Source organism: Epinephelus lanceolatus, chromosome 3 (assembly GCF_041903045.1).
Source record: "Epinephelus lanceolatus isolate andai-2023 chromosome 3, ASM4190304v1, whole genome shotgun sequence".
Classification (NCBI taxonomy): domain Eukaryota; kingdom Metazoa; phylum Chordata; class Actinopteri; order Perciformes; family Serranidae; genus Epinephelus; species Epinephelus lanceolatus.
This window is the reverse complement of record NC_135736.1, coordinates 19,351,901-19,367,110: the sequence shown is the minus strand read 5'-3', so window position 1 is coordinate 19,367,110 and position 15,210 is coordinate 19,351,901. Positions and strand designations below refer to the sequence as shown.

At 40.1% G+C, this 15,210-nt stretch overlaps 2 protein-coding genes across 3 annotated transcripts; one reads left to right on the top strand and one right to left on the bottom strand.

The window, feature by feature from the left end:
- The first annotated feature begins 895 nt into the window (after nucleotides 1–895).
- Nucleotides 896–6,381, top strand: knop1 (lysine-rich nucleolar protein 1). Of its 2 annotated transcripts, none has more exons than XM_033623077.2 (7): nucleotides 896–1,006; nucleotides 1,385–1,459; nucleotides 1,903–1,971; nucleotides 2,094–3,530; nucleotides 3,633–3,704; nucleotides 4,197–4,265; nucleotides 5,807–6,381. In XM_033623077.2, exons 4-7 carry the CDS (start codon nucleotides 2,136–2,138, stop codon nucleotides 6,110–6,112), a joined length of 1,842 nt encoding a protein of 613 aa, XP_033478968.1. In that variant the 5' UTR covers nucleotides 896–1,006; nucleotides 1,385–1,459; nucleotides 1,903–1,971; nucleotides 2,094–2,135; the 3' UTR covers nucleotides 6,113–6,381. The 2 variants fall into 2 exon arrangements, with proteins under 2 accessions (XP_033478968.1, XP_033478969.1); XM_033623078.2 differs by having other exon boundaries at nucleotides 943–1,006; nucleotides 1,385–1,422.
- Nucleotides 6,382–7,537: 1,156 nt separating this feature from the next.
- Nucleotides 7,538–12,573, bottom strand: exosc1 (exosome component 1). The gene is made up of 8 exons (XM_033622991.2): nucleotides 12,513–12,573; nucleotides 11,253–11,368; nucleotides 10,959–11,033; nucleotides 10,751–10,839; nucleotides 10,621–10,654; nucleotides 9,693–9,743; nucleotides 9,264–9,348; nucleotides 7,538–8,707 (listed from the first exon to the last, which is right to left on the bottom strand). The coding sequence occupies exons 1-8, from the start codon at nucleotides 12,538–12,540 to the stop codon at nucleotides 8,601–8,603; spliced, it is 585 nt and encodes a 194-aa protein (XP_033478882.1). The 5' UTR covers nucleotides 12,541–12,573; the 3' UTR covers nucleotides 7,538–8,600.
- Between the last annotated feature and the right edge of the window lie 2,637 nt (nucleotides 12,574–15,210).

Below are 15,210 nucleotides of genomic sequence, written 5' to 3'. Positions count from 1 at the left end.
AGCAGTTGCACATTACAAATAAGTGTTTGTCCATCATTGTTTGGCTTGTCTATGACAAGCACTTGCTGCTGTGTGCTCACTTTTTTTCTGATCCAGACATTCAGGAGGTTTTTACAAAGGGAGTTTTTCCCTCTTCAAAACAAACTGACCCAGAGAGGCAGTAAACATAAAAAAAAAAATCAGTGTCTTAACGATGCTGCTCGTCTCGGAGGGGCCGCTAACTACAGTGGCTGGTGTAAAACTGCAAATGACCCATATATAAGGCACTGTGTTTGGTTTTTCCGTTCTGAGCTAATGTAGAAACATGTTGGATTCTATGAACAAGGTGCCATTTCCTGTGTAGATTGTGACACCCCAAGGTAAAGAAAATAGAACAATTCTTAAATTCAGGTGATAGTTCACTAAAGAAAACATACTTATTAAATCATATTCCATCTCTGCCAATATAATAATAATATGTATCGTACACACTGGACCTTCAAACCATGGTTTAAGTGTTGTTCATTTAAAAATTTCATCCAATTCATTATGTTGTTTTCAGTTAGTTAGTTAATATATTTATTTGTAGTTATATTTATTTTTATTTGCATATGTTTTCTTCTTATTATTATTAATAATATTTGAAACTGTGCTCCTTCACTGCATGTGTTTTGTGAATACATTTGGTTCAATAAAAAAAGGAAAAAAACCAAACATTAGCTTTATCTTAGCAAGTGTTTCCCAGCTGATATACACGTATGAGTGACCCATTATAAATTATAAAACAGTGTTAATAGTTAAAAACAACAAACGAAAACCAAAATAATATATATATATATTATAAAATCACTATAATACTTGTTGAGCTTCAGCATTACTTCAGTACAACTCCAGAATGTGCTCACATACGGACATGCGCGCGCTCGTTACCACGGACGCCTGTCTCGTAGCTAACAGGAAAGAGGGGAAATTACTTCCGGGTAACGAGAGTAAACGGGTATCCACGTGAATTATCAAAGCCTACAAAGTAAGTAAACTACTGAGCTTATTAAGTTTTGATAATACGTGGTGTAGCTATGATAAAATAATTTCATTATCTGGCTGACTGAATAGTTTGTATCTTTATCGGTTGAAGCTTTTAGCTGCTGTTCAACGTTAGCTGCTGTTAGCTTGCTAAGTAGCATGCTTTACCCAGAGAGTGCTATTAATACACTTGGGCATCTTATCCTGCCTAGAAAGTGTTTATTTTGCCGTGTTATTGAGTTGTTACATTTTTACTTGCCCTAACTCAGAGTGTCTTCACTCTAGTGTATTTGTCATGGACGTGTTACCTCACATATAAACAGTTGGTCTGACAGCATGTTCATCTGCACCAGCAGCACTCACTGTTCATTTTGTGTTTCAGACGGACTCCGATGAGGACGTGATCTTTGTCTTTGAAAAGTGTGTACATAAACCCAATGAGATTACCATTGACCAGGTACTGATTTGCAACATCAGATATCCAACACTGAGTCAGAATAATTTGGGCCTGGACCTGTTAACACATGCAAAACAGTGGAATTATCCATGATTGGTTTCAATCATGGATAATTCCACTGCTTGCAGTGCATGCATATAGGTTATACTGTGACAGTGTGCTAAAAAAACACTGTAAGTAGACATGCAACGTCTGAGAACCGCATAAATATACATCATGGGACACAAAAGTAGCACGTATTAACCTTTAATAGTCCACCCTGAATGATTAAATCAGTAAATCCTGCAGCAGTGTTCCACATGTGCAGAGTTTGAATTGGCTGACACATGCAAACTGATGCATACACACATGAAAACAAGTGTGCTGATAGATAAAAGAATAATTGTTTTGGTGCATTTTATCATTCTAAACATTTAAACACAGCTATGCTCTGTTCCCTGCAGGCGAAGCGACTGGCCCTGCAAAGAGACATTGATCAGCAGTCCCAGCCCAGGCAGCTAGCCACACCTTTGGTTAGTGTTTATTGCTCAGTTAGTCACACTTGCACATACACATAGTGCCTATGAGCCTGGTTTTGCAGTTGCGCCTATTATCAAAAAGTCCTTCCTTTCAGTAATTGCATTTCTCTCACCAGACAAGCCGGAGGTCTGTTGCTGTGGAGAGGCCAGTGGAAGGGATGAAAATGAAGACGGTAGAAGAGAAGAGTGAGGAGAATTGTGTAAAGAAGGAGAAGAAAAATACAAAAGGACAAGCCTCACTGCCTGACAGGAAAAACGTACCTGTTGATGGCGGGAGCCGAGCAGAGGTGAAAAAAGTAAAGAGAAAGGGTAAAAAAGGTGATGTAATTGTTATAGATACAGAGGAGGAGTCTTTGGATGGAGGAGGTGAAAAGGAAGAGAAGAAGAAAAAGAAGAAGAGGAAAATTGTCCCTGAATCTCTGAATGATGCCGACGGTTCTGATGTGAAGAATGGAAATGACAAAGATGTCAGCAAAAAGAAGAAGAAGAAAAAGCAGCTGGCCAATGGTGAGAATTCAGTTAAAGAAGAAGAAGAACAGGAAAAGAAACATAAGAAGGAGACAAATGTAAAAATTAAATCTGTACAAATTAAACCAGCAAAGATAAAGATGAAGAAACAGGAGGAGGAGGAGGAGGAACAGCAAGATGGAAAGGATAAATTGCCAAAGACAGCCAAGAAGGGAAAAGACATTTCAAATGTAAGCACTAAACTAAAGGAACAAGTTAAAAAAAAGAAGACAAAGAAAACAATAGATGGGGAAACCCCAGATGCTAAGGTGGGAATAAATGTAACAAAAAAGAAAAATAAATCTAAAATGAAAGCGTCTGAGAATGGAGTGAAGTTAGAAACACCAGAGGGTGAGGCTGAAAAGGTAAAAGTGAAAAAGAAAAAGGAAGCCAATACGAAAGAAGATGGAAATGAATTAGGAACGCCTCAGATCAAAGGTAACGACAAACAGAGCAAAGAAGTGAAGAAAAACGACAAGAAGAAACAGAAATCCACAAAGAGTGAGATAATTATCATTGATGAAGAAGAGAAGATGGAGCAAAAGAAAAAAGGAAAAAAGGAAAAGGTTAGAAAAGCCTCTGTGGAGGTCAGCGAGGTAGAAGAGACGGAGCCAAAGAAGAAGAAAAGGAAAAAGGAAATCTCAAAGGGAGAGAAGGAAGAACCAGGAGTGCTCAAATATGAAGAAATTAGTAGAGTAGACAAGACAGAGCCAGAGAAGAAGAAAAGGAAAAAGGAAATCTCAAAGGTGGCGGAGGAAGAACCAGTAGCACTGGTTAGCAAGGCAGAAGAGACAGAGCCAAAGAAGAAGAAAAGAAAAAAGGGGAACTCAAAGGGAGAGGAGGAAGAACCATTACAACTCAAATGTGAAGAGGTCGAGAAGCAGAGCAGTGAAACCTTTGTCACGGCAGCTGGAGACACGACAGGCAAGAAAAGCAAAAAGAAGAAAAGCTCCATTAAGGTGGAGACACAAGTGGAGAGTTCTGAAACTGGTGCAAAGAAGAAGAAGAAGAAGATCAAAGAAGAGGTGGAAGACCATGAAGAGCATGTGAGTGTGTGTATTATCAGAGGCGACTGGCACTGTGCTCAGATGTTGTCTTTTAGTTTTTACATCGGGAGTGAACCTGGTTTGTGTTTTATGGTGTTTTAGGAGTTCACCAATGTGGATGTGGTTTTCCTGTCAGAGAAAACTGGAAATGCTGATGAGGTCACCATCAACCAGGTAAACAGGGATCTCATTATTACTCCATCACTATGTCAATGTGATGTTTCCTGCTGTGCATAAATGCCAGACATCTTGGGAATGAGAGCACTGATACCACTGTCATGTCTGTATCGTAAATATGAAGCCACTTTGACCAGATAGATAGTTAGCTTAGCTTAGCATAAGGACTGCAAACAGGGGGAAACAGCTAGCCTGGAGACAAGAGCCAGGCTCTTGTCTCCTGGCTCTTGTCTACACCCAGGAGACAAGAGCCAGGCTCTTGTCTCCTGGGTGTAGTTTCATATTTAATGAACAGACATGAAAGTTGTATCAATCTTCTCATGTAACTCTCAGCTAAAAAGGAAATACAAGTATTTCCCAAAATGTTGATCTGTTTCTTAATGACACAGTAGTCTTTTCATTGAACTTTTCCCCCAAATAAATCTGTTCATAGCTTGGTACATCTGTTAAATACAGTTAATCTTACTGAACTGTTTTGGTTTGTCACAGGAAAGAAGACAGGCTTTACAAATGGAGATTGACAAGGCCTCTCAACCTCAAAAACCAGCCCAACCTACGGTCAGTGTTAGTGCCTTTCTGTAAATAGAATAAAACTATTTCAATCAGGAGAGACTCGGTTTTACTGATAAAAGAATATTTATTAACATGTGAACGTATGAATAAGAATGTGGAAAGTCTTTGGCGGTTAGACCCCACAGAGATGGTTTGATTTAAGGAGGGTGATGAATCCACAGTCGAAATGCTTAAAATGATGGCTGGCATCAGCAGAAGAGAGCAGATTTAAAATTTTACAATGGCATCCTGATTGGCTGAGAGATCGTGGCAAAGTGTGATTGGATAACTAGAGGAGTGAACACCCATAGTCAGCTGATTAGAGGGAGTAGTGAAAGTGGGATGGAGAGAAATGTGAAAGGGTGAGCACAGAGAAGGTCTTCCTGATTGAACTTACGCTGAGCTTCATTAAGATTCATTTTGGCTGTTTTAGTGTAATACTTTAACAAGATTGAAGGACTTGGAAGAGTGAAAAGGGTAAATTGATGCAGCAGGGATTTCCTCATTTTTAGTCGTAATTGTTGGTAAAGCTAAAAAAAAACTCTGGACCCTACATTCCCCCTAATTCAACTCAATAGTATCAGCATTCGACCCACCCTGCCAGGGGCATGTTCATTCTGAAAACGGTATGCGCCATTTTGTTTCCTCGAAGTGGTGTGCAGTGGGCTATGAAGTACATTTTCCCTTGTTTGGTGGGTGTGTCAAAGGTGTACACAGTTAGCAGTGACTTGTTTATAAACCCAATTCTGGTAGAACTTTCGTTATTGTACATGCAATTTTTTTTTTATTTCACACTTGCTTGTGTTCAGTACACCACTGCAGCCCAGGTAAATGCCCTCATCTTTCATACTCCACTTCCCCAGTTTGTAACGCTTGCTTTGTGTTGTACATTTGTAGCGTATAAAGCTCAGGCAAATTTTCCTAAGTCTGAGAACATCATCGGGGTTATTTTCTCAGACTTTAGAAAACTCCTCCAGGCCTGCAGAAGACATTATACATCTGAGCTGTACTCCTCATGACAAATAAACTAAGCCCATGTAAAATCAGTGGAGAACTCTATAAAGGAGCACTTCACCCACAAAATGACCACTGTGGGAAGAAGTTTTCTTCATGAACACCATGTAGCCCTGCATTAATAACTTGTATTATGTACAAATGTTTTTTTTGTGTGAAGTATACCTGTAATGCAGGCATGTCCAAAGTCTGGCCCAGGGCCAATTTTAATCATACCATATGTGGTCCTTTACACAATAATGGTTAATCGAGCAAGATCACTTGGCATTTTTACCCTTCACATCACAATGACAGGACTATCATACACTACATTGTAGACAGGCATCAAGTAGTAATAGTTCATTAAAAGATAAAAATGGTTGCATTTATCTCACTTAAAAAAAAACAAAAAAAAACAACTTTTGACGTGAGAATCAGTTGGCCCCCAGGTGTTTTCACGTTGTTTTATCTGGCCCCCATTCAAAAAAGTTTCGACACCCCTGCTGTAATGCATATAATTTCTCATATTTGTCTCCACTATCTGTGTCCCTCAGGGTCTCGGCCAGTGGAGCACAGCCCAGTTCGACAGCTCTGAACAGCAGCAGAAATTCCTCCGGTTGATGGGCGGCTTCAAAAAGGGCTTCCAGCCGGCTGCTGAGACCAGTGGAAAAGCAAATATGGCGCTGGGGAAGGATGCACAGATGCAGTTGCAGCAAGGGCTCCTGGGAGAGTTTGAACGCGCTCAGTCGCGCAGAATGGACTTCAGCAACAGAGGGTCGGGACTTGGGTTCTCTGCACCGTCCAATAAAAAGTTCACCATTGACGTCAATTCACGTCGATCAGTTCGCTTTGATGATTGATCTTAGTGTATGTGTGTAGGGGTGTTGTTGAAGAGGTGTGTATGGTTGTGCAGAATTTGTGGGCGGTTTTTCGTATGTTTTTAACTGTAGATTTTGCATACTGGACTGTTTGCTCAGGTTCTTGTGGAAATCTACATCTCACAGCAGACTACTATTATTTCTTGTATATAAATGAGGATTAGAGAATGAACGTGCAAAACAAAATGCAGTTTGTACATACTGTACATTAAACATCCTCTTGCTTTTTTAATTAAAATACTTAAACTGCACATCTGTTTATTATCAGAGTTCATGTGATTTCAGTAGGTATCTGTTTACACTGAGCTGGTATGAATGTTTTATTTCAATTTCTTTGTTAAAGGTGTTACAAATATTTTTTTCATCCTGTTCATTACGTTGGCAAGTTGTTAGGTGATGTTCCTGCCAGGAAGACTGAAAAAAATGGACATCTGCCATCCCAATTTGTCACTTAAATATTCATTACTGAGGACAAAGTACATCAAGTAGGCAATTTAAGGGGTGGGAGCAGGGCTGCCCCTGACCAAATTGGGGCCCTAAGCGAAATTTTATTTGGAGGTCCCCATCCCAAATGTATCATAGGTACAAAATGACCTTACAACAACTTCTCATTTAACTTGACAACCTTTACTGGCAATAACAAATGTACTGTAGATACAGTAGTTTGGTTGTATGAGTCAAATAAAATAAAAAATTTAACCTGAAATAAATAAATAAATATTAAATAAAAATAACTTCAAACTGAAATAAATAAAAAAATCTGAGCCACAAATAGCCATCAATTACTCATCAAAAGAAAGTAACTTCCACCACCTCAATCCCCCACCCTTGATTGAACACTGAAAATAAAAGAGGAAGACAGGTTTTTCCTATTTAATCTTATTTTGTTATATTTCTCCCTCTCCCCTCTCTGGAGGCGTCCGATCTCCCTCAGCCCTCCGCCTCTCCCACCTTGATTAAACACTGAAAACAGAATACAGAGACATTTTTTTCTATTTTCATCTTATTTAGCTATATTTCTCCCTCTCCCCTCTCTGGGAGCATCCGACCTCCCGGCCCCGCACATACCCCCGAGGCTCGGATCTCCCCCACCGTGGAGCCCGCCCGCCCTCCTGTCCCCGCACATACTTTTGGACGACATGTTGACAACTCTTCACCTGCTGCAGCTCTGCAAGTGCCTGCCAGCGCACCCCTCTTATTGTTCAGATGTCGAGTGCTGTCAATCATTGCAGCGATGTATGGCGGTCAGGTCTCTTCTCTCCTTCCTCGAGCTGATTCTACGCGCAAATGCGTCCCCTCGCGCAAAATGTGGCCCCTCATGGAAGATGAGGCCCTACGCACAGCGCGTGTTCTGTGTTTAGGGAGGGGCGGCCCTGGGTAAGTCTGGGTAAAAAAGGAAACTTGAACTAAAGGCTTTGATAGTCATTTTATTTCAATCTTGCACATGAATGACATCTGCTGTAAAGTGAGGAAGGAATAAGGAAAGTTAAAGTTCACTTTACTTCAAAGATACAATGGAAACATTTCTGCTTGCTTGTTGTAGGCTCACAATCATTACGTTCTGACAATAAGCTGGAAAACAAAAATGAAATATCTGACTATCATGTTGAACTTCAATATTCCGCACATTGGTAGCTGTGTTGTAACTCTGAACATTAGGCTCCCTTAATCACATTTACTCTCCTTTCAAACTGCTGTGTGGACCGCATGTGTCCTTCAGTTTACTTGAGACCGAAAGGAAAGGAGTGATGAAAAATGAGCCTGAGGAGACAAATGTCTTTGTCACTTATGGACAAAAAAAAAATCCCATGTGAGTCGTTTACATGACATCACGCAAAAGAAGTTTTAAAGTGCAGCATTTTTGGCCGAATCTTTATTTCAGACCAAATACAACCACCTCTAGTTAGAAAATGCAGCCTGGGCCTTTGTGCACCCAGCAACATGCGCCGCTGCTTCACCCTTCAAGTGACCTGACGATCAGCCGTAATACTTCGCCATAATATTTACTATTAAAACTGAGTGAAGAGGACCTTTATTCACCAGGCACAAATTTCTTATGCTTTTAGCTTCTCATCATAGCGGTAGCTTAGAAGGTTCTGCAGCTGTAACATCCTGAGTTAGTCTAATCAGGTTGCCATCAGGCAACTGAAACGCAACTTTAAAAACCCCCGTTGCTGGGACATGCACTGACTTTGGTTAAAAAAATATCTTTACAACAGTCGCTACTTTGCTTAGAATAAATCCTGACAGTTTGGTCTGACGCTACTTCAGTGTTTTCAAGCTGGCACAATCAAATGATGACTCGGTTAAAAAAAAAAAACACTTAAGACACGAAACTAGAAAGTAGCCAACAATATGCACGTCGTTCAGTCTCTCAGAACATGTCTGAAACAGAGTGGGGAGGCTACTTGACAACTGAGTGAAAGAGGGAGGGGAAGCTGTGTGTTCCTTGTGGTAGAAAGAAGTTGTCTCATGCCTGTAGATACTCTGGCTGCACTCGCGCCACTTTACGGAACTCTTTGCTGTGCGTCCGTGGGCACTGCATTTCACACCAGCTGATGGGAACCATCTGAGCACCTGATTCACAAGAGGAAATGTAAAATATAAGACACTCTGCATTCTGGAGTGTTGTCACCTGAAAAATCTTAATGCAATGCAAATACAGTCTACAGTCTAGAAGCATGACCTTAGGTACGAGATTGAGATGAGATTAATTTGGTGCTCATCCTGCAGAATTTCTGTAGCAATAAATTTCCATAATCAGGTTTCATTGTTGTCACTCCCACTGCTCTTAGGTGTAGCAAAGTAATTGGATTGAAAGCATAATCACGTCTCTCTCACACTGCTACACAAAAAAATCTTGGATACTGGATCAGAGATGACTAGATTGGCACTATTGTAAAATTCTGCCAAACTGTAATAACGCTACAGCAAATGCTTGACAAATATGGCTCACTGCAAAAGGCTGTGTGGTGTCAAAGTGACAGTGACTGTCTCCAGTTATGTGGACAGATACTCTTGCACCACCTTGTGTTCAAACAGGATACTATCAGTGTGTGCTGAGCTGGAACCTCCTGTGTTTTGAAGTGTAGAAGAAAAAGAAAAACATTGTGTAATGAGCTTTAAGAGTTACCTGCTTCACTGTGTGCCACCACCACGCCCAGCTCATTCTCTGCTGTTGTCAACAGGTAGTTAGACTGCACGTCACCGAGCGATATCTGACATCACAGGTTAAGGGTAAACAACACAGTTAATGCAACATCATACATCAACACTATTTAAGTGGGGCTTTTTTTAATTCACTCATAGTGAATATCTGCAGGCAGCTGTCATTGATTTTAAAACTAACAAGCTATGTGCATCTGTCACAGTCCAAGAGATCATGGTAACAGAGAACAAGACATCTTTGGAGGTGGTTTGGTTACTATACCTGAGTTATTCCAAGATTAGGAATTTCAGGGGGAGAATAAACAGTAACTGATTCATGAGCTGAATAGTTTTCGACTTTGACTCTTGAGAAAGATATTTATTTTCCTCAGGCTTGAGGGCAGGGGAAGGATACAACTTTCGCCAAGACGATGTCACCTGGTCTGAAGCTTTTGTATGTCTCCACCTGTAACAATAAAGACACAAGCATTACACTAAGCATGTCATCTTAGATTCAAGCTGTAGTTTGAAACTTTTATTTTTTTTTCCACATTTGTTGAAACTGTCTGTATACTATGTATATACTACATTATCACAGCACTAAATGAGACAGATAATCTGTGGGAAAAAAAAAATCACACTCTTCTGCCTACTCTCTTGCCTTGTAGCATTTCAAATGGCATTACCGCATGTAAACAAAAACAACCAGTCAGAGTCAAGGAGTCTCTGACACGGCTGTCAATCACTCTGTGATCAGTGATCAAAGTGTCAGACTAGACAGCGCTTATCGAATATGAATAAAGATTCTCTTACTGCATTGCCTATTTCTCCGGGCATATTTCAGAAACATATTTTAGTGTACAGTTTAGCTGTAAAATGAGAAACTTGATCCACCTGGTGGGCGGTGCTTTGTACTTATTGGTCGGCTGTTTCCAACATGGCTGATGGGTCACAAACGTTCTCATTTCACAGCTAAACAGTACACTTAAATATGTTTCTGAAAACATTTGAGATGAGAAATAGGCACTGCAGTAACAGAATCCTGATTCATATTTGATCTGCTGTGCCTGGTTTGACCGCAGCTCACGAGAAGTGAGTGACATGATTGACAGCTACGTCTGAGACTGCTACGTCTCTGACTGGTTGTATGGTGCGCCACAGTGGATTCTAGCAAACGCCATTAGTAGCAAAAGATTTTTTTTGATGTATTATCTGTCTCGTGTGCTTTGTTCAGAATTAAGTGACAGCTGCAGCAAGTAAGACAAAAAGTTACATTCATAAAAACTCTAGCTTTAATAAGTACACATGTGACGATCAGGTTGAATACAAGGATTCAAACACACCTTGTCTTTCTCTGTTGCGCGCACATCTTCTTTCCTGTAGAATCAGAGAGAGTGGGCTCAGTTTTGAGAATGACACAGAGAGATATGACGTTAAACATTGTTTCACAACTGAGTCAGTTGTCATGGTTACCTGATTGTTCCTCTGAAGCGGTCCTTCAGCGGTGTGGAGCCTACATATAGTATATGGACCTTGGCGAACCTGGGGTTGATGCTGGTCACCTGTCCAAGCAAAGAACAGTAAGGCTCAAAACAAACCATGGATCTAAATCTAAACTGTGCAGCACCACTCAATCAGATCATCTTATTGTTGTTAAATAATATCTGATTCCACTGCATACCTTACAGGTGACTATTGCTCCTACATCTGGTAGTAGTTGTGTTTCTGTTTCCCTCACCACAGAGATCACTGGCAACTAGAAAAACGACAAAAATCTCATGATTCAAGTTCAAAACAGCCTGAAGAAAAACCCTGTCACACTAAATATAGTGCATATTTCACCACACACTCTGAACAAACACATTTCTGTTCAGTCACATTCGCCAGCATTGCATAATACCTTTGCTCAGACACGCCTTATTGCTTCTGCAGCTTTCCCCACCTCTCTCCTCCCCACACCAGCCACACCCCTCACCTCCTCTCCCTCGTTTTTCCTGAGCACGTATCCTGCTAGTGAGGAGTAAATGTATCCATGCCGCAGATACACTCCTGTGCCGGGAATGCAGTCTTCTACACTGCATAGCTTGTCACCTGTAGACAAACAAGAGGTGACAGACAGAGGTGTTGCAGAAAAGTCGTACAGTGTGTCAGTGTCTTTGTAGTAAAGATGGATCAACTCTGATATAATCAGAATATATTTACACACTTTTGTGGGATAAAACATTAACCTGTGGAAGAAAACAAAGCCAATTCTATATAGGCTATTTAATTAGTTTAGCTTTTATTTAGGCTGTCATCTGCTGAGTGACATGATCATGAGACTACCTCAGGCTGTGGGTGGATCACTACCTCGCATAACAATTTTCTGCATCCTGAGACTTTTTTTTTTTACAAGAACTTTATACAGCTACAAATTGGTGACACTTTTCTTTGTGGGATTCTGAAGAACAGGATTGCACATGAGGAATGAAAGTCAAACCAAGCACAGTCCTGTCCACACAGAAATCACAATGCAGCAACACTATGTCCAAAAGTGCCATTCATCTAAGGAGGACAGTTATTGCTCTAGAATCACTGATCTGGTCCCTCTGATCCATTTCACCATGGCACTGACGACATGACATACAAATCCTGCGTGATCTTTAGAGGACTTACGTTACTATTGCCAAATCCTTGTATTTTCCATGTAACTTTCACACACCCTAAAAGTCACTATCAGATCTCAGACAATTGCTGAAACATTTCTGTTGACATTTCCTATTGCCATCCGCACAATGCAGCTGAGGATTTCACATGGGTGAGTCAAAACAAGTGAGGGAAGGAATGCTGCTGTCCTGCCTGAGGCGATGGGCAGGGCAGGAGATGAAACCTGCCCTGGAAAGTAAAAGTTGAGAGCTCCCAGCCCTGAACAAGAACGGTAATTACCGTAAAATATGTAAATATAAAAGCCCTCAGCTCACCTACTGCGCCTTGTGTTCACCTGATACAACTAGCGAGGGATTTAAAAGTGACTGAAATGTAACGTTAACTGTTTTCAGAAGCCAAAGCCCAAACAACGCATGGCAGCTGGAAATAATTAACAGAGTTTTACACTGTCAAACTAAAGCGGAACTCAGTTTTCCAACAGCACAGTGACTGCTACGGAAGCTGACATTAGCACAGAAGGACAAAACGTTCAAAAGTTTGGTTTAACTACGAGTAAAATAGTGGTAATAGCAAAAACTACGAGACTCACCTGGAACACACAGCTTCATGGGCGACATGTTTTCGAGAAAAGCAGATCGTCCGCCGATTGGCTGTGACGAAGGGCTATAGTCGATTCTGATTGGCTGGTCTCACGCTGAGCGGAAGACAAAAGGAGGAAACCTCGGGCTGCCATGTTTGTTGAGGCACACATGTGGGCTCGTGGATGGCAGCAAACATGCACATACAGTTTGAAAGATTATGTAACCTACTCAGGGACGTCAATATAGACAGTGGGGCCCCTGGGGTGGAGGGGCCCGTGGAGAGGCCCTTGCAAGTGATTAAGATTGCCACCTTGGAAGTATACCTGTGTTCAAGGATGAATGATAGAAAAAAAAACCAATATAAATTTAAAAATGGTGCCATCTGCTTTGCTTAACCTCCTGAGACCTGTTGTTTGATATGCATTTTTAATTTCTCTTAACTATTTGGGATCAGTAGGAGCTGGTAAATATAAGAAAACTAAACATTGTCATCAGTAATTAAGTCCCAATATCCTCAAATGAGATGATCATAAAGTCCTAATGTTGTAAAACACGACAGCAGTAAAATAAACAAGTTTCAATCATAAAAACTGATCAGGTTTTGGACCTTGTCCATTTTTGTGTCTGGACCAGCTGCAGACTGACTTGGCAGAGATGACTGCCATCTTGTTTTTACATGGATTAGTGTGTTGTGCTTCTACTACTACTAGATGGCACAAACAAGTGTCCACAAACAAGGACAACAGCTCTAAGTTAAGCAGAATGAAATTTAAAGTCAAGTAAACCCAAAATGTGACGTCCTCATGAGGACACAGGGTCTCAGGAGGATATATATCCCTATAAAGGCAAATCCATCTGAATTCTTTTTTCTTTTTTTTTAATTGTCAGTAGCTATCTGAAACAAATTAGATGCTTTCATATTTAAGCTATAAATTCTATAACTATTAAAAAACTATTAAATTAAATAATTAATTTTACTCCTTTCATTGATATTTTTGTCAGATATGCAGTGATGATTGCAGGGTAATATGTTTGTTGATGTTGTCCAATGTCAGGTCTCTATTTGTGTCAAGACAATATGCACAATAGTGTGTACAAGGGCCCTTCATAACTTCCTTACACCACTGAGCCTACTGCATGTACAGTATCCACAACACCAGCCAAAAATAATAATAACATCAATGATATATTGTATTAATAATACAATAATGAATCACTGTATTGCTCACAATTATGATTTTTTTAAATGCAAATTTTGGATGGTTTTGCCTTTTACAGAATTTGCTAGTTGATACAAAGTTATTTTACCAAGCGACACTCCACAGGGTAAACATATAACTATCAGTGTAAAACTTCCCTAGCTGATTTCTTTAGTATGTGTAACAGGGTCAGTGTTAAGGGGTTTGTTATGCATGTTATGATCCTTTGTGACATGTTTTTGTATTTTGCTGCTTGTTTTTAGTGTTTTTATTATGACTCATCATTTGAGTGTTTTTACGTGGGTTGCTTTTTTACCATTTTAATCAGATGTATGACCAAGATTGCTGTGCCTCTGTTATTGCAGTAAGACTTAGCTCAGGGGCCTATGGCAGAGAAAGACAACAGTGAAACCTTAATGCCAGCGGGAGTCACACGGTGACCTTCCAGAGATGAGCCACCAGAGCCTGACTCAGTGTCTGTTCAGTGTGGATACTCCAGCCTGGGCTCATAGTAGCAGTTATCGCCTAGGAAAATGGTGAGTATTTATTTCTGTTTTGCAGCGGATACTGCAAAGGGGCTTAGTGAACTGGTTTTAAGTAGGGATGAGTGAGTACCATTATCTGTATCTGTGTCTTTTTCTGTTTAGCCAACTAAATAATCTTTATCTGAACTCTGAATGGGCGGGGTTATGTCAAAAGTGGGTGGGGTTTATATCCAAAGTGGGTTGGGCCTAATCAGAAATTGTTATTTTAAGCCTGAAATTTATATGCAACTAATCAGAAGTTGCATTATTACCAATGTAAAAAGTATTTATAGAACAACCTCATTAATAGATTAAACATAGCTACCAAAATGGCGATTGTTTTTTCTTCTCACAAGTACCGATAATGACACATTTTAGTCATATGATACTTCGTCCTCGTAAAAAGTACAGTAGTTGTACAAGATACTCGTTTCATCGGAGTACTCCGCTCAACCCTAGTTTGAAGAGACATTTTAATAAGTTTTCATTATCTAACAGCTGTCCTTTAGCGCTTATTTTATGTAGTCTTTTTTTTCACCTTCATTTGTATTTTTTGTCTCTGCTCACCCCTGATTTTTTAAGAACCTGTGAGTCCTAGGGCTCCTTTAACCCTAGGTGGTGGTGCCTTAATTTTGTTAACACATCATGTTTATATTGTTCGTTCTTTAACACGAGGTATTGATATTTATTGGACCGGCCCCACGTCCCACGGTGTAATCACATTCCTTCAGCATTTGTAATACTGTGACTTAACAGTGCATGTCTGCCAATCAAAAATGACTTTACAGTGATCTTATTTTTAATCCCCTGTGGTATTACCACCATAAAATGCCATGTATTATATGTGTAGTGTTGTTTCCCTTAAAACTAATGTATTAACTATGATTTTTCATGAGAGACTACACCTGACCAATTGCGCTATGACCATTTGACTCATAGAGACAGAGTTGACATTCATGCTGGAAAATGACATCAGACACTGA

What these genes read in the sequence shown, in the direction of transcription:
- knop1 (XM_033623077.2), top strand. Translation starts at nt 2,136, where the DNA reads ATGAAAATGAAGACGGTAGAAGAGAAGAGTGAGGAGAATTGTGTAAAG. An exon ending in TGGAAGACCATGAAGAGCAT is followed by an intron (nt 3,531 to 3,632) that starts GTGAGTGTGTGT and finishes ATGGTGTTTTAG; the next exon opens with GAGTTCACCAATGTGGATGT. An exon ending in AAAAACCAGCCCAACCTACG is followed by an intron (nt 4,266 to 5,806) that starts GTCAGTGTTAGT and finishes TGTGTCCCTCAG; the next exon opens with GGTCTCGGCCAGTGGAGCAC.
- exosc1 (XM_033622991.2), bottom strand. Translation starts at nt 12,540, where the DNA reads ATGTCGCCCATGAAGCTGTGTGTTCCAG. An exon ending in GAGCAATAGTCACCTGTAAG is followed by an intron (nt 10,840 to 10,958) that starts GTATGCAGTGGA and finishes TTGCTTGGACAG; the next exon opens with GTGACCAGCATCAACCCCAG. An exon ending in GCGCAACAGAGAAAGACAAG is followed by an intron (nt 9,744 to 10,620) that starts GTGTGTTTGAAT and finishes TTATTGTTACAG; the next exon opens with GTGGAGACATACAAAAGCTT.